The sequence below is a fragment of the Anastrepha obliqua genome, chromosome 4 (assembly GCF_027943255.1).
Source record: "Anastrepha obliqua isolate idAnaObli1 chromosome 4, idAnaObli1_1.0, whole genome shotgun sequence".
Lineage (NCBI taxonomy): Eukaryota > Metazoa > Arthropoda > Insecta > Diptera > Tephritidae > Anastrepha > Anastrepha obliqua.
In genome coordinates, this window is record NC_072895.1 from 113,439,219 (window position 1) to 113,458,430 (window position 19,212).

Genomic DNA, 19,212 nt, shown 5'->3' on the forward strand with positions numbered 1-19,212 from the left:
TACAAAAGAAATTCGTAAATGTATATTGTACAAAATAAATTACATACTAGCAGAATCATAGAATATCGGAAGAATGATAAAATAAATTGATTATATCCATTACTGAGGAGTGCAGTTAGTAAGAGCTTTGTGCGTGTGTGAGTGCGAACTATGGCTAAATTGCAGTGTTGACTTTTTTCATAGTGTAGTATTACATTTTCCGATTTATTTTTACCAGCGCTATGACTTTCCTAAACCGAAATACGACTAAGCAAAATTCTAAAATTCTTAAAGTAAACATTCGCAAATATATTTGAAAATATTGAAGAAGTGTTTTTCATTTGAAGCTTCAACAAATATTGCATGGATTTATAGAAATAAAAAATGTTGGCTTTAATGAGATTTGAACAAGAAAATCGGAAATGTTAAGAATAATTTTTTCTTACTTGAAAATTTCGAACTACATTTTTAATTTTTTCATTTTTTCTTGAAAAACTTTTAACAGAAAAAAATAGCTTCAAAAATTTTATATACGCATTTCTTGGTAAATTGCTTAGTTGAAATTTTTTCTTTTCGCTCATTTAAGGGTTGTGTTGTCTTGTCGGAAAACCCAATTTCGTTTTCACCTTCACACAAGTTTAATTTATTTAAACAATTTGCTTCGGAAATAAAAATTAAAATTTATCCAAAGTTTGGAAAAAGTTTAATGGAATTATTTTCAAAAGCATTTTATTTCTAAGCCAAAAATAAAAAAAAATATTTTTCGAAAACTGACTTTTTTTGTCTTGAGGCAAGGAAAATTAAATTGAATTGAAAGTGAAACTGAAATTTAGCTTTAAATTAGCTTCAAAAATAAATATTTGAATTTTATCGAAATTCTTTTTTCTATTTATGTGAGCAAATTTTTTCCAAAAATGCTTTTTAAACCATAAAAATTCAGTCGAATTAAAAAAATTAGCTTCAAAATTAAATATTTAAATTTTATCGCAGTAGTTTTTTGTTTATTTTTCTTGGTTTTTTTTTCGAAGCAATTTTTTTTCGAAAACCCTTTTTGAAACCATATAAATAAAATGGAATTAAAACAAATATTTAATTTTTAGCGCAACAGTTTTTTGTTCTTTTGGAGCAAATGTTTTTTCAAAAAAAAATTTTTTTTTACTTCAAACAATAAAAATGCAATGGAATTTAAAAAAATCAGCTTGAAGAATAAATATTAAATTTTATCGCAACATTTTTTCTGAAACAATTGTTGGCATTAGACAAAACTGTTTAATAGAAGATAAAAACATATGGCTTAAAAAATGTTCCTAAATTTTTTTCTGAAACAATTTTTTGCTGAAAAAGTTTTTCCCTCTTTTATTGCATTCTCAAGCATAACTCCTTTCAAAAAAATTTTTATTTTTTTTATTTTGAAAAAAAAAAGAAATTTTTTTTTTTGTTTGAAAAAAAAAAATCAAAAAACTAAGTGAAAAATGTACTTCAAAAACTCAAACGTATTTAAATTTTATGCTCCAAATTTCTTTCCCTAAACAATTTTCTTCCTTTTTTACTTTTATTGAACCTACATATTTTTTTTTAATATAATGGACACATTTGCTTTTGGACATTTAAAATTTAAATTTTTTATTTCTATCTTTTTTTTAATCTTTTTTGAATTGCTAATTAAACAGCAGTGCTTGTTGTATGATTTTCCCGTTTTGCTGAATTTATGGTTGCAAGAACCCAGTACTTTTTTTGTAAATACTTCATAGAAATCAACTCCGTTCCACTACTCCGTTTCTCACTACTTTTATAACTGTAAATATGTATGCGTTGCCGATATATTTATAAAAGCATTTTGAAAATATATTTTTTCGGCATTACGATCACAAAACTGGCACTTGTTATTTGATTTTTTGAAATTTTCACAAAATTCCAGAAGCTAAAGGATCTTCTTTTCGCAAGCTAACGATTTACAATTTACATTCCTCTCAAATTACTTGCTCTAACTTCACTTTGACCTTTTTTTAAATATTTTTTCTTGCAATTTTATTTTAATTTTTTTTTTTTGTTTTTGTTTTCTGCATTTCACATTTCCAACTCCAATATTTTAATATCTATGATTTTATTTCGCGCTTTCATGCCGCTGGATTTCTAGTTTCCTGTAAGTGTATGTGTTTTTGCATTTGCTTGTGTGGGCTTGCTTTTTGTTGCTATTTCCAACATTTTTCTTGCGCATTTCGTATTATTGGTTTATTTATATTTCTTTCAGTTTCCTCCATCTGCTTATTTAAAAATTGCCACATTTTACAAATAATATAACTAAACTCCTAACTCCTCCTTTCCACTTCCCCTCCGAACTTCCTCCTTCTTTTCTACCTGCCAACTGTTACAAAGCAGCCTGCTCTCTTTACTTGCCAAGGTGTAGTTTGCCCAGCAGATTGGCAGCTTGATTACCAGCAGAATCTTGTGCGCTCACGGCGCCATCGTGGATAGTCTACAACGAAATAAAATTAAATAAATTTTTCAAAATCTTTTCTCTAAAAAATCACTACGCTTCGTACCTTCTCCAAGTCTTCACGTTTTTGACTGACGTATTGATTGGCTTCATTCATCTTCTGATCGACCGCTTGGCTAGTCTGCTTAACGGCGCCGTCAATGGCATGTTCGGCTTCCTTCATTTTCGTGTCGACCGTCTGTTCAGCAGCCTTGACGCTCTTGTTGATCGCGTCGTTGGCAGCCTTCTTGGTTTGGTCGACAGCATTGGCAGCAGCCTGGAAGATAAAATATTTGATGAAACTCAATCTTTAAGACTTTCATAGAGTATATTTCTGCATTTGAAAGTTGGTGTGATGGTGGTAAGCTTCATGTTACTACTTGAATAATTTTTGTAATAAGTACCGTTTGTTTTTAGTACACAAGTTTTTTATTAAAATTTGGGTTTTCTTTATATAAATTTTTTAGTATTAAAGTAAAATATCTAATTTATATATTTTAGTTTTAGGCGTCGAAGCTTTTAGTACAAAACTTTTTTATTACGTTAATTCGTTTAAAATTTTAAATTTAGTACATTCACTTTGCCTTTAAGTAAATTATTTTGCATTACAGTAAAATATTTAATTTTATATATTTTAGTTTTAAGTTTGGAAGCTTTTAGTACAAAACTTTTTAGTACATGCCTTTTTCGTGGAAAAAAAAACTTTTAAGTTAAACATTTTCACTTATATACTTGATTGTTAAGCTTCAATTTTTAGTACATTTTTATTACATCCTTTTGAAATATTTTTTGGATTGCTAAATTTTTAATTCTTACAATTATTTACTTGCATTATGTTTATTTACTCTTCTTTTGTAAAGAGTTTTGCACTTAAAGTTAAATTTTACTACATCGCCTTATCGTCTAAAGAAAATTTTTTCAATTTTTAAAATGAAGAGTGAAAGATTTTTCTACATAACTATTCGGAATCCCAATAAAAAATAAAATCATCGGGAAAAATTCTGTACGAAAAATTTAATACTAAAAATTTAGTACTAAATATTGTGTACTAAAGGTTTTTATATAATTTAGTACTAAATATTGTGTACCAAAAAATTTAGTACTAAAAATATACTAAAAATTTAGTACTACAGATTTAGTAAAGAGTGTTAGTGTTGTAAAGCGCTTAGAACTTTTAGTGAAATTTTAGTACATCTCTTATCGTGTAAATTTTTAAAATGAAGATTCAAATATTTTTTCTGTATAATTACTCAATTATTAATTTATGTACATATGTACATAAAAAGTTTCTGGATTTAGTACATTGAGAAATTTCAATAAATTTCCCATTTTTGATATCACGTAATTAGAAATTTTTCCCTCTAAAAAATAAAACCAGCGGAAAAAATTTAGTACTACAATTTTAGTACTAAAAATTATGTACTAAAAATTTAGTGCTAAAAATTATGTACTAAAACGTTGGTACTAAAATTATGTACTAAACATTTTGTATTAAAAATTTTGTACTAAAAGTGTTATACTAAAAGTTTAGCCACAGATATTTTTTTTTCTCTTTAAATAATCGAATTTATTTCTTTTCTATTTACAGCAAAAATATGTTTAATTTTCTCAAATTTCCTATGACATATTATAAATATTTATGCACGTAATTATTTTTTATTTAATGCTAGGTAATATTATTTACTTCTTCTATATATATTATTTTTATTGCAGTCAAACTATTGTGTTTTTTTTTTTTTAATATTATAAATTTAATTTTAATGCTCACCTTCTGTGATGCCTCAGCCACATTGGCGGCCACTTGCTTGGCATTTGCAGCCGCAGCATTCGCCTGTTGCACTGTGCTGTCGATAGTTTGCTTAGAATGATCTACAGCGGCTTGAGCCTGGCTAACACCAGCATTAATGGCCTGACCAGCTTTTTGGGCTTCAGTAGCTGCCAAATCGGCGGCTTCCTTGGCTGCAAGCAGAATGATAAATAAGCAATCAGAAAATAAATACAATAAAAAAATGTATTTTGAACTGAAAACTTGACTTGGTTGCGAGATTCATTTATAATAGGCTATGCTTTAGATTTACACCTGCACCTTGTCATCTAAACTGAGTTATCTTTCTGGAGAAATAAAGTAAAGGATTACAAAAACTGAAAAATCTTGCTTGAGCTACATCTTCCGTACACAATTAAATACTTCGCAATATTCTAAGATCCTGGAAGATATTCCTAAATTTTAAATATTCCTCTCCTGTTTTTCTATTCTTCCTCCTGAGAATTTCCTGATTGTTTAACTTCCCGCTCTTCTTGCTTTCTTACCCTCTTTGACTTTCTCGCTCAACTTACCAGTACTGGCCGCCAAATTTTCCGCTTCACTCTTGGTCTGCTGTACCGATTGTCCTACGGCCTTGGCCTGCTCCTCGGCCATTTTGGCTGCATTGTCGGCTTTCTCTTTGGCCAATTTCTCAACATCATCCTTCTTGCGACTGAAAAGGTTGGCGGTCTTATCGCCCAAGCTTTTGAGAGATGCTAAAAATTAGAAGAAAATGGAGAATAATTAATTTTTTGTACACAAATTTCGAACGTTTTTTAAAATACTAATATTTGATGTAGCGACAAAGTATTTGTACTAAGATGACTAAGTGCAGTAAGAAAAATGTTTTAATTTACTAAAGCTTTCGAAAGCACACAAAACATGTTGATACTAAAAGGTGTGCTTTACTAAATTTTTGAAAAAATAAATATGAAAAAATTGAAAATACGCGTATACTAAATTTCTAAAAGCTCAAAAAAAAGCGAAATTTCAAAAGTGAACTCAGTACTAAAAATCAATGCATATAAGTATAACTAAAATTATTTTAGTTCAAGTTTAGTTAGTTCAAGTTACTTAGTACAGGGGTTGTTCTAAAAAATATTTCGCTTTAGAGGATGCGTTGGGAAAAGATTTAGTACTAAAAAAATTTAGTACATTATTTTTTATTGCGAGCGTTTTGAGATAAATTAAGTAGTAGTAGTGCACTATTTTTTATTGAAAACGCTTTGAAATAAAATTAGTGCTAGATTTAGTACTAAAAAAATTTAGAACATAATTTTTTTTTTAAACATTTAGAAATAAAACTATTACTACTTTTAGTATTAAAAATATTTAGTGTAATATTTTTTATTCAAAACATTTGGAAATAAAATTAGTACTAGTTTTAGTACTACCAAAATTTCGTAGACTATTTTTTATTGAACACGTTTTCATATAAAATTAGTACTAGATTTAGTACTGAAAAAATTTAGTATATTATTTTTTATTAAAAACCTTTGGAAATAAAATTAGTACTATACTTATTTAGTACATTATTTTTTATTGAAAACGTTTAGAAATAAAATTCGTACTAGGTTTAGTACTAAAAAAATGTAGTACACGATTTTTTATTGAAATCAAATTAGTACTAGATTTAGTCCAAAAAAATCATCAAAAAAATGATCACAGGAAATAATCGCCTAAGTCGACTTAAAAATCATGCAGATGTACGTATGCATGTCAAGAATGAGTTTTGACAGAGAAAATAAATTAAATTTTCGACTTCAATAAAAAAAAATTAGCATTCGTTATTTATCTTTTACTCCTTTTTTGTACTGACTCATATTTATTTTATTATTTAAAGAGAATTATTTGGTTAATTTAATATTTGGTATGATAACCGTTAGCTTCAATAACATTTACCAAACGTTTTTTCATGAAATGGACTAATTTGATTCGATATATTTTGCCATTACTTTTAGCGACTTTTTTTTCTAAAAAAAGGCCCACAAATTTTCAGTCACTTTTATGTCGGGGCTCTGGGTTGGTGTATTTACATACTCTATTCGGCAAACAATATTTTTGCTTATTTCTGTTGCGAAATTCTGTTTTTAATATAAAATGTTGGCTTAAGTGTTTTTCACCGAAAACACGATTTTCGACTTAAGCGGTTGTTACTTGGAAACACGTTTATGCCCGAAAAATCACCATATAGGCAGTCGATCCAATGTCGGCCGTTCCAGGATAGCATTCAAATAATGTTTCACTTTGCTGATACGCTCGGACTGTACTGAATCCATACATAGCACAATTTTTTTTTGTTTTTTTGCCAAATACATCACCACTCCACCTTGTTCATAGTACTACTGAAAAAGATGACGAATGTACTAGTTTTCACCTCTATTTGGAACGCTGTAACACACAACTGGCTTCACCAAACACAAAACTGTCAGGTAACCTTTTCTTAAACGTAGTTCGTTCGCGAACGTTCCTTGTTCACTCCACTCGGGAGCATAGGGCCTCGACAAGGTTTAGTCTTGCGTTGGTTTCGTTAATCTACTTTGCTTTCTGGCAGGGTAGGTGATTAGCCTGCCGCAACCAGTATCTTAAATCCACTTAAACGTTAGCAGACAGGGAAGGCCATCGTCCAAAAAAAAAACTTGTTTCAAAGTCCACCTTTAATTTTAAGCTTATGTTGAGAAGATATTGGCAACATGTTTTTCTTTTTTGATCCTTCTAAAAACTGCCGAAATTGTGGACTGATGCGTTCCATTAGAGTAGGAGAGTATAACTCTGGGTAACTGAGAAACTATGTGAAAACGAACTCAAAATAAACATAAGAATGAAATATAGAAATTTTCAAGACTGGAATAATGAGAAATTGAAAATAAGATAACAAATAACCAAGGGATAAATAAAAAATTTGCGGTTTGTAGAAGAATCTCAAAGTAATTATTTATAGTGCCGAAATCCTCTCAATCTCTCAACGTAAGCTTTAAATAGCCAGATGCAGTTTTGTACATTTTTTTTCGACCCAGTCTAATGCATAGTGAGATATGGCTCACCAAAGCATCTAGCGGCAAATATTCAGACTATTTTACTCCACAAAATAATATAATATATTTCTGAATAGAATTGAGTTGGATAGTAAATTCAAATTCTATAGATATAAGAACTACAGCGCCACCTAACGCATTAATTTTTCAAAAGTTTTGTGTTTCATATAACTAATGCATATTCTGAATGTGAATAAAAGAGTACCAAAAATGCGATTTTTCGGAATTTATCAATGAAGGCGTCACTAAAGGACCAATTTTTTTCCGTTCCCACGAATTTTGTCTGTTCTACGTTACCGGAACGACCCGCATTTACATCCGGCCAAGGAGTGCCACTCCAGCAGCATTCGCCGTACATGTATGGGGAAAGTGTTTGCTGCTACAACAGCAACAATGTCCAAATTTTTTTAAGCATTTATTTGTAAAATGTGGTTTATATATTAATATTCATATTAATATGCACTGAAATTTGACCGGTACAATTTTTCCAATCCACACTAACGAAATTATCCCTTACACATTTTGCGTTTTCACTTATTTCTGGCATTCAAGTTGAATTTTGAGCTTGGATATAGAAGACTTATAGTAAAATTATATGACAAATATTTTTGTGGTACATTTTAACCCGCTATGTGCCTCTGCTATGAGTATTTTTAGCCCTTTCTCGAAAAACAGCCAAAAAAAGCCCATCTATTGAGGAGTTAGAGGGTTAAAATGTTCCACAAAAATGTTCCTCGTTATTTTTTACATCAAACCGCTGAACACCTTATATATTTAAAATGTAAGGATCACATAGTTTTCAACGACGATTTACCATAAGAATGTGAAAACTGATCAAAAAAATTTGCCCATCCTCCACCTAAAAAAAATGTAGATGGAAACTTTCAAATTGCCGTTACTGGCATATTTCTCCTTTATCTCTTCTACAAGAATACATTGCCGGAAACTTCTTAAGGAATTTGATTTTCTCGAACAGTGTGACTACCCTTTTTTGCAATATTTCAATCCCAGCAAATATGTAAAAAAATGTCACTAAATATGATTCAAGGGGAGGAGTTTTGAAGGTATATAATAAGGAACACATGCACGTCAGGATTTCTCATATAAGGATAGCAAACCATTTTTAAATTAACTTCAATTTGTTTCTTGATAAATTTATTAATTTTTCTTTCTTTGCTTTTCCCCCTTTTTTTCAAGATTATTATAATTTTTTTTTTTGTTTGCTTTTTAATAAAATTTAAGAAAATCTTTATGGTATTTTTTCACTCTCAGCTGAACGTTGCCGTTGCATATGAAATTTCAGACAATTTTTTTATTTCGAACTGAAAATAGCGTAATAAGTTTTCTAAATGAAACGAATGGCACTGCATACAAATGGCGATCATATTTTATAATTTATTTAGTTTTATTATTATTTTATTCTTTTTTTAACTAATTTTTACTATTATTCTCATTTCGTTTTTTCTTGACTTTTTCTTTTTCGATATTTTTTGATATCTTTTTTGTTTTTTGTGCAACCTAATTTTTACTTTTATGTTCGTTTTTTTCTATATTTTGTTTTTCAATTATCACAAATATCCTTTATTGTACTACGTAATTCCTTTTCAAAAGCTTCTTAATAATTTTTTCTAAGCTCATTTTCATTTCTATTACCCGTACAACCGCTGAACGCCATTTTTCACAAAATTTCTTTTTACTGCACTAAATAACTGAAATGAGTCACTCAATAGGTGAAATGTATGTATGTAATTCACGAAAATTTCCTTGCAACGTCCTCAGTGACCGAACCACCTTCGTTTGCTGTTAAACGCGAACTAAATCGACGCTTTCTAACTTGATTTGCCACAACAATGGGGGAAAAAGGCAAAACTTGATTCTAAATACTTACTATCGATGTGGCTACGATGCATAGGTGAGGCTCAGTTAAATTACAAGTTTTTGTTATTTTTTATTATTTTTTCACCCCAAGTTTTATTCGTGCTTTTATTATTATTTTCTTTTTTTCTCTTTTTTATGTATTTATTTATTTTTTCCTGAAACGCCAATTTAGCGCGCCAATGAGACAGGCCAAGCGACGAGAGCTGGAGCATGAGAGATTGAACTAATTAGCAAAGAAACGGCGAAATACACACACACAACACCATACATATACACTCGGCAGCACATAAACTAAAGGAGGCAGGTTTTTTGTTGTGAATAACTAATTTGCTCAGAAATGCTGTAATTTTAGTATTTTCAGAAAAGGCTAAAAAAAGATTTTGCTGCAAAGTTACATTAAAATTTATAATAAAGTTCGCTGCATATAAAAAACCTATCAAAAATCAACGAGATTTTCTAGTTACTTTATACTATTCTAGTTACTTTATACTAAAATTTAATAAACTATAAAACTGCGTACCGAAAATTGTTCTAGAAATTCTAATTAAAAGTTATGGAATAGGGATAAACAGTTTGTGGAATTTTTCTAGCTTTTGTATACAGTTTGAAAAGTGGATTTATACGGTATTTGTTGGGCAATGAGCTAATGTTTTTAAAAAATTAAGAATATTCAATAAACTAAAAAAAAGTAGTCAAAATTGATCCAAATATTGAGGCGCTATCGTTTTGTCTAGGACTGTACGTATTTAGTTCCAAAAGTTAAGTGGAAAAAAATTTCCGAATTTCGACATATTAAAATGTAATTATCTGTAATTTAATTTCACACAGAATAATTGTCATGAAATGGTGTAAACAAACAAAAATTCGATTGTGATTTTTACATATTTCATTTCTCTGTGATTTTTCGACAGCGACTCTTGAACTTTTCCTTTCTCTATTGCAAATATTTTTATCGTAAATTATAATTTAATATTTTGCGTTCCCACGACAGTCGGTGCTACGTTAACGGAACGCCCGGGATTTATAACCGGCCAAGGACTGTCACTCCAGCAGCATTCCGCTTATATGTATGTATGGAGAATGTTTATGCTGCTACAACAAGAATATTTCATTTATGATAAAAAGTGTAAATATGAAAAATTTTAGTAGCACAGGTCGCATAATTACAATTAAGTAATAATTTTTGTTATACAAGAATCTGGCCATCTAATTTTTATATAAAAATTGGTCATTGCGTGAGAAAGTCCACATAATTTTTTTTCGGTCATGTGGCATTCGAGTTATTACCAAATCGACCTGGATAAGAGAAAAAAATGTTCATCATAAAAATGTTTACTATCCAGAGAAAGCTGAGACTTAGCAATTGAATTTACATAGGAATTAAGTGGACTTGTTCTTGAGTTTTTCTTGTGGTTGGAGAGTTCCATTTTCATCATAATTTGCTCATTCCCGCTTAGTGGATAATGGCATGCAGTGAGGCTCCACACAAACAGTAGTTTTTTTTTCTTTTGTTTTCAAAATTTTAATAGTTATCGAAAATAATTGATGAATTTTATTGACACAGAATCATAGTAAATGTTTCGGAGTTGTATAGAAAAAAACGACACTCTAATAGGTTGAGTCATCTTTGTTTTTTTGCGGTTGGAAATTAATTTTATGACTTTTCAGTACATTTTGGCTTATCGACACGCCTCCTTTTCAAATGCGTGCAGTTTATACAAATAAACCTGCCAGGAGAAATAGGCTTCAATAAACAAGAAAGTTTGCGCAAATTGGCGCTTTTTATGCTTAGTTATTTGATTACATACCTACATATTTTGATGCTTTATTTTGCAAGGTGGCGCAAAATTAATCATCCTATCGAAAAATCTATAATCTTTACAAATGGCGTCGTACATCAATCATATTTGACACTTGTGAACTGAGACTTTGTTTTACAAGGTGGCACAAAATCAATCACCTATCAGGAAATCTATAATTTTTGCAAATTGCGTCGTACATTAATCATATTTGACACTTGTGAACTGAGGCGTTGTTTTACAAGATTGCGCAAAAATAAGGGAGCGTGTCATTATTCTGTATTACAAAATTCTGGATGACAAAATTCTGTAAATTGCAAAAAAATTCTGCTTTCTAAAATTCTGCTTTTTCAAAATTCTGCATGTTTAATGCGAAAAATTCTGCTTTATTCAAGTTTTGTGATTTTCGTCATACAAGAAGAGAGTCAAAGTTCTCATCTTCAGGTAATATTTGATTGCAAACATATGTACATACCAATGTATAACTGTTATCAACTATTTATAATTAATGTAGGTATGTACATATGTACGAGGGGATTCTGCTGTTTCCGTGGCACCGCAATCTTATGGCGGATTCTTATAGAACTCGACAAAAGAAAACGAAATGAATGAGTAAAATTTTTTGATATCTCGCTTAGTTTTCGAGATATTGAATAAAAAAAAAATCTGGAAGGCCTCAATGGTTTTAACACGGAAAGGAGTTCTACGCAAAAATACTGTGGATTCCGTAGCCGGAGTTGGACTGATGAGGATTATTTTTTTGAAGCGCGGCCGAAATTAAATAATTAATATACATTACCTCTTTAACATTGTTAACATTATATTTTAATACAGAATTTTGTAATACAGAATTTTGAAAGCAGAATTTTAGAAAGCAGAATTTTAAAAAAGCAGAATTTTAAAAAGCTGAATTTTGCTTTTAGAATTTTGTACACACAGAATTTCAACACCAACCCCAAAAATAATCATCCTTCGAAAAATCTATAATTTTTACAAATGGCGTCGTACGTCAAACATATTTGACACTTGTGAACTGAGACTTTGTTTTACAAGGTGGCGCAAAATTAATCACCCTCTCAGAAAATCTATAATTTTTGCAAATTGCATCGGACATCAATCATATTTGACAGTTGTGAACTGAGACTTTGTTTTACAAGGTGGCGCAAAAATAATCATCCTATCGAAAAATCTATAATTTTTACAAATGGCGTTGTACGTCAAACATATTTGACACTTGTGAACACTTCGGCCGCCGTAGCCGAATGGGTTGGTGCGCGACTAACATTCGGAATTCACAGAGAGAACGTCGGTTCGAATCTCGGTGAAAACACCAAAATTAAAAAAAACATTTTTCTAATAGCGGTCGCCCCTCGGGAAGCAATGGCAAGCCTCCCAGTGTATTTCTGGCATGAAAAAGCTCCTCATAAAAATATCTGCCGTTCGGAGTCGGCTTGAAACTGTGCCGCACAAAAGTCAAAATAAAGATCATCCTTTTCATTACTCAAAATCTTTTTTCCTTTCGTATTTCGTAAAAAATTCATTTAAAAACAAAGTTGGATGCTTAATTTTGCGCCACTTTGTGTAAGGTTTATTTAGAGATCAATAAGTAGATCTGTGTAAATAATCGAGTAAGTGGAAATTTGTGTCGCACTTCTGCTCAAACTTCTATATGAGTAGCCCCACCGTGGTAACAAAGCCACCTGGCTATTGATCGGCAACACCCTCACCCCGACTTCAGAATTAAGCAATTCAAAAGCAATCAATTGTTAAGTATGCCACAGTTCGCACACTTCGCAAATATAAAAATAAATTAGCTCATTCCTTTCAACGACGAACCATAAATCACACAGCCTACAGCAATACATCAAATTCACTAACGAAAATTTGTCACAACTAACCAGCTCTTCAAAAGCAAAGTAGTTTGCACAAGCAAAACTCACTAAGCGCGCCGTGCGCCCCACAAACGTACCAAAGCGGAAGCGCAGCTCATCACCGCCCATTTACTTGAACGCCTACTTGGATTCATTAACAGCTTTGATTGTAGTAAATTAAATTGTCGCGCCACGACACATTCCACAAGGCACACATTGACACTGGCACGGAGCTTTCTTACGCCGCTGCACAAACTCTGAGGTGGTGAAAAGTTAAAGACAGAAGAAAGAAGAAGAAAAACGACGCTGGGCACATCTTCGCACAGAGCAAACAAACGGAGCAAGAAAATGCAAACAAATAGAATAATCGCAATTGCGTCGCATTTTTGCTATATTCAGGCTAAAAATACGCGCACAAAACCACTTAGTTGCGGCGGTGGGGCGGTGTACAAGAGGTGGTGCATTCGAATCGCAACCGGCATGCATAGGAATGCTTGAATCGATGTATGGGCAAGATTTATCAACGTCGAATGCTGCTGAAATCAGGCAAATGCGCAGCAGCTAAAGCAGAAAACGAGACGCTCGAACGGCAGCGCCTAACCGCATTCACTCAAACGGCTGAATGAACTCATGCGTGCAGGCGCTTTGTTTTTTCGTTGAACATACATACATACGTGCATGTCCCTATATAAGTATGTCTGCAGGTAGATAAATAGATATGTAGCTGAAGTCAGCACCTAATTACAGCGCAGTAAAAAGATAAATTTAAATTTTTATATTTTTATAATTATAAAGGGTGATGCAAATATGCGAGTCGTTTGAAAAGTCTGTGCAAAGATAAAAAGTACTTAATATTTTGGGGTAAACTTTTTTTAATTTTCGACATGTAGCACACCTTTTGGGCATAAAGTACACCTCGTCCAACGAAGTCATTTGCTTCTGCGCTCATCTCCTCTCCATCCTTAAATAAAAAATTTCTCCCGCCAGTAATTTCTTCAAATAGGCGAACAAATAGTACTCTGAGGGATCCGTGCGAGCCAATTCCGGAGAATAGGGGCATATGAAACGAGTTGGAAACCTATTTCCATTAATTTTACCACCACAATGGCTGAAGCATGAGCCGGTGCATTGTCGTGATGGAAAAGGAAAATCACTCGACTTCCTCGATTCAAACGAATGCCAAGCACACAGAAATAGGCCGATCTGGCTGAAACTTATGTAGGTTGTGTTCCTCCAAGAGATGCTACTAACTAAGCATAACCTCGTTACGTGCCAGTGGTGTCATTTCTCTGCCTTTGCACGGACTTTTCAAACGACCCTCTTAGAAGTATTTTTGAATCATACCTTGTTTTGACACTGACGGCGCGAATTTTTCACTCTTCGTCGGTATCAATAATGATTGTGCAACTTTGCGATTTTTTTTTAAATTACATTAGATTTACTTAGAAGAATGTGGAAGAAAATCGAAGGAAAAGAATTGTCTATGAAGCATAAGATGGTTAAAAAATAGTCTAAAATTACATGAGCTCGCCAACTGATTCTGTCAAATTCATTGTGAACCGAGTAGCGAAACCACATCTGTAGCGAAAAATAAGAGAATAAAATATAACGCAGATAAAAGTACAAAAACCAGCATATCTTTGTTGTGCTGTGATTGTAGATGAGATTAGTAAAAGAACTTAGAAGAATATCAAAATAGCAAAGATTTGAATAAAGTTCGGTTCGGTTATTTAATAAAGAAGATAATATAAAGAGAAGGGAATGGAGAGAAGCACATTTTTTGTTAATACGAGTATAATCCAAATTAAAACGAACTTCTAAAGCGACATCAGCTCAACAGCTGAGTCAAGATTGTGCAAAAAGTTCGTGAGATTGGCTCGCTGGTGGACAACTTTGAAATTTTTCATAATCCTACTGCGAATATCGCCGGCAAAAATGTAGTCATTGTGGCGGATAGTAAGCAAACTGCGCTAGGCGGAACAACTTTCCAGCCTCGAACCCACAACTTGACAAGCACGCACCACCAGCTTGATGAGAATTTTGCATAATTTTCGGATATCAAACGCATCAAACGTTCACTTTGTTCCGCAATTGAAGATATTCGACTAAAGGCCATATGAACGCTGCTCAGTTTTGATCTCAAAAATCTTGGAATTCCGTGTCAGGTTTGGTAGAAAATCTTCTTGCCTTACGGCGCACAAATTCTTTTAGTAGCTAGTTAAGTTAATAGATAAACTACCTGATTGAGGGGTTTGAAATCTGCGCCGGTTATTATCGAGTGATCAATGCACTCCCAGCGGGTTCCAGCGCCGCATGGATTGAGGCGTACTACCATTCGGAAGCGCGTAATAGCGGTCGCCCCTCGGCAGGCAATGGCAAACCTCCGTATGTATTTCTGCCATAAAAAGGCTCCTTATAAAAAACTATTTGCCTTTTGGAATCGACTTAAAATTGTAGGTCCATTTGTAGAACAACAAAAAGACACACACCATAAGGAGAAGCTCAAGCAAAATTATTTTTGTATTATTACTTTTTTATTATTTTCTTTTTTTTATTTTTTTTTTATTATTTTCTTTTTTTTTAATTTTTTTTTTATTATTATCTTCTTATTATTATTATTTTTTTATTATTATTTTTACTATTTTTTTATTATTTTTTTTAGTTTTTATTTTTTTGTTATTATTTTCTAATTATTATTATTTTATTATTATTATTTTTTATTTATTTATTTTTATTATTTTTTTTTAATATTTATTTTTTATTATTATTTTTTAATTTTTATTGTTTTATTATTATCTTCTTATTATTATTATTTTTTAATTATTTTTTTTAATGTTTTTTTTTTAATTTTAATTTTTTTATTATTATTTTCTTATTATTTTTTTATTATAATTTTTTCATTATTTTGTTTTTTTATTTTTATTATTTTTTATTATTATGATTTTTTTTATTTTTTGTTTCATTTTCTGTTTTCTAATTATTATAATTTTTTTATTTAATGCACTTCCAGAGAATGCAAATTTTCTGCGTATTTGTGGCATCATTGATCTCAAAATGTAATTCTGCGCCCTTGAGCGCTCCAAAGCTAACCTTTTGCTTACTGAAATGGTAGACAAAAGTTTGGGCAATATCCAGTTTTAAAGCAGCTACTACTATGCACCTCACAGGCAATTAAATTTCCAATATGTCAAATCAATATGTCTATTTGGCATTAATCAAATTTATCTCTTATTGTCTATTACTATTAAAATTTTATTAAGAAAGGAGCATTGTTTCCAAAAATTTCTGTTTCTATCAAACTCCACTAAACGAAATAAGCAGGTAGACCAAAGTTGGAAAATGTCCAAAGATTACAAGGCTTGGCCAACCGAAGCAATACTCAATAAAAGTCAATATATATATATTTTTTTTTTATTAATTTTTTTTTACATAGAAAATCAAAGTCTTGTGGTAGTGGATCTTCTTGTTATTCTAGAAAACAAAGGTGGTATACATAAAACTGCAAATTAAAGTATAATATAAACTTAAAGACTACAAACTTAGTAAACTGTAAGAGTTGTGAGCGTAACCTTGGCTGCCACGCCATCGAAAACTTGACAGCCCGCTCATTCACACTCGTCCAATCAGTCGTTATTCAATTGGCAAAGCAGTATAATATGACCATAATATCACCAACACAATATCTTAGTTCTGTCGTAGAAAAACACCCTAGTTACGTCAGCAAATCCGCTGACGCCTTCGAAATCAATCAGTGCTCACTACACTTTCGTACATATATACTTTGCCTTAGCGGCAAAATACTGCTTTTTTGTAATAGCACAAAAATATACCAAACCAAATTGATTTTGCCTTTCCACTCATTTTTTAAGAATTTCAAAAAGACACACGTATTTGAAGCACCCTGTGTATAAGTATATATAACTTGCATCTGGTATTATTTGCTTGAATCAACAAGTCAAAGCGTGAATTAAAATAGGCATTTTTGCGCATTCACATGCAACACTCACACAATTACACAGACATACACAACCAACTGCCGGCCATTCGGGCATTCCATATTTGCTAATTGCAAAGATGACGTTTTCCGTTATTATTGCTGCCATTCGCCTGCCTCTAAGCCGCTTAGAGCGTGTTTGCTTGCGCATAACCTTTAAGCAATTTCATGTTCGTATTTGCAAAAAAATATCGCATATTTTATTCTATTACATTTTTTCAGACTCAAAGCACTTTTTGTATCTAATAAATCTACAGCAGCGCAGTTAATGCGCGAATTGTATAGAAAATTCCTTTTATATGATGTCATTTTAGCTTTTCTTCAGGCGCTTACGAGCCAGTCAACAGGCCAGCTGTTTGTATTTTTGTTTAAAAATAAATATTTTTATACTATATGCATATATACACACCCATATACACAGACATATGTTTACACACATTGTTCGAATGAATGAAGTACACGTACATACTTGCCGGCCTGCAAAAATGCGCATATGTCGGTATGCCTGTATGTACAATTGCCAATTTTAATATGTCGACTATTCTTGGTGTTTATGCGCAATACTCGTACTTTGAGCAAAATTTCAGCGTCAGTGTTTATAATAAGTTTGGCGTTAATTGTGTCAGTGGTGGACATAAATATCGGGCACATTTTAATTTTGCATACAACTTGACAGCGAGAGACTTTGAAAATCCATGCGTGCTACGCAAATACTGGCAGCGTCGAAAAAAGGGATACGTTTTGCCTATTTATTTTGGAATTCCAATTACTTTTTTTCGAAACCATATACAGGGTGAACGATATGAAGTATTAGCAACTTCACACTGCTTGTATCTGTAAAACCGCTCATGACATCAACGTCAAAATTGTTCTAATGACCGTTGAATATATTGTTTATAAGCCACCAAAAGCATTTGCGTCTCAGTTTTGTTGAATTTTTTTTTCTGTGATGTAATTCAAACGTAATAATGTGATAGCGTTATATTTGGGAAAATCACAACCAGCCATTGTTCGTGAGCTCAGTCACCTCAAAGTGAATCAAATGTTTGTGTATCGCACTATAAAACGATACAATGATACTGGTAGCATTGCAAAACGCTATGGAGGTGGACCAAAAAAAACCGCAACAACGCCAGAACTGCTTCAGAAAGTGAAGGCTCGACTTGAAGGAAATCCACGTCGAAGTGGAAGAAAAATGGCCAAAGAACTAAAACCTCGCAAGACAGCATTCGACGCATATTGAAAAATGAGTTCAAGGTCAAGGCTTACAAGTTCCAAAAAGCACACCATCTTTCACCCCAGCAAAAAAAAAGTTCGGTGCGAAAGACCAAAGGAGTTGTTGTGCTTGCACGAACGTGGTGAATATCCTAACATAGTGTTTTCTGAAGAAAAAAATTTCCCAACTGAGCAGTTCATAAACACTCAAAACGACCGTGTTTACTGAACGCTCTTACAAGGGCACGCAAACATTTCGGTCGTAGACCATAGACGTTCCAGCAGGACTCGGCACCGTCTCATAAAGCTCACTTCCACAAAGCCACACTTCAATTCGTTCACAAAATGGCTTTCGAATTCACCTGACGCAAATCCGATGGACTATTCCATCTGATCCATTTTGGAGAGCAAGGCGAGGACTAAAAAATATGCCAGTATGGATTCGCTGAAAAAAGCGATTATATGAGAATGAGTCAAAATACCTCAAGATCACATTCGTGCAGCATGCAACTCATTTTTTGAATGTTTGAACGCAAAAGGTGGTTATATCGAGCTTAAGTGAATATATGTTAAAATTGTAATCATTTTTGAACAATTTTGTCTTTGAAATCAATAAAACCTAATTTCACACAAAAAAGTTATGGTGTTTTGAATACCGTTCAGGCTGTAGAGCAACGCTTCGAACTTTGCATCAAATTTGTAAAATTCGGAAAATTTTCATCAAAATTTTAAACTTTTTTTGAGAACTAAAGAAAAAAATTGCGGAATGCAATTTTATATAATAGACCATTGAATTTTGGTGTATCAAAGTGCAAGTTTCAAATAGTTACAAAATCGCGTTGATTTTTGACAATTTTTTCTGCTGACGGTGTTTGGTGTTTTCTTCCATTTAAAAAAAATGTGGAGCAGGAAGGAAAAAAATTCTCAAAAAGCAGTGTGATTTTAGACCTACTTGAAACTTACACTTTATTACACCAAAATTTAATGAGCTATAAAACTACATACTTGAAATTTTTTTCAGAAATTCTGAGTAAAAAGTTTTAAATTTTGATGAAAATTTGCCGAATTCATACAACTTTTGTACAAACTTTGAAACCCTGCTTTATTTGGGTTTTATTGCAGTATGAACTGTGTTTTTTATAAAAGAATAATTCAAATTAA

The 19,212-nt window shown here is 31.9% G+C and overlaps 1 protein-coding gene across 2 annotated transcripts in view; it reads right to left on the reverse strand.

Annotated features, from left to right (window-relative positions):
• Nucleotides 1–1,992: 1,992 nt before the first annotated feature.
• Nucleotides 1,993–19,212, reverse strand: part of LOC129245659 (uncharacterized) — a 74,649-nt gene continuing 57,429 nt past the window's right edge. Inside the window, exons 1-5 of one of the 2 annotated variants that reach the window (XM_054883969.1) lie at nucleotides 8,948–9,117; nucleotides 4,793–4,975; nucleotides 4,224–4,414; nucleotides 2,523–2,732; nucleotides 1,993–2,455 (exon numbers count right to left, since the gene is read on the reverse strand). In XM_054883969.1, the coding sequence (XP_054739944.1) occupies nucleotides 2,369–2,455; nucleotides 2,523–2,732; nucleotides 4,224–4,414; nucleotides 4,793–4,975; nucleotides 8,948–8,969 (693 nt within the window). In that variant the 5' untranslated portion in view covers nucleotides 8,970–9,117 and the 3' untranslated portion in view covers nucleotides 1,993–2,368. Of the gene's footprint in view, nucleotides 2,456–2,522; nucleotides 2,733–4,223; nucleotides 4,415–4,792; nucleotides 4,976–8,947; nucleotides 9,118–19,212 lie in introns of those variants that run through there. The other variant, XM_054883970.1, reaches the window with a different exon arrangement.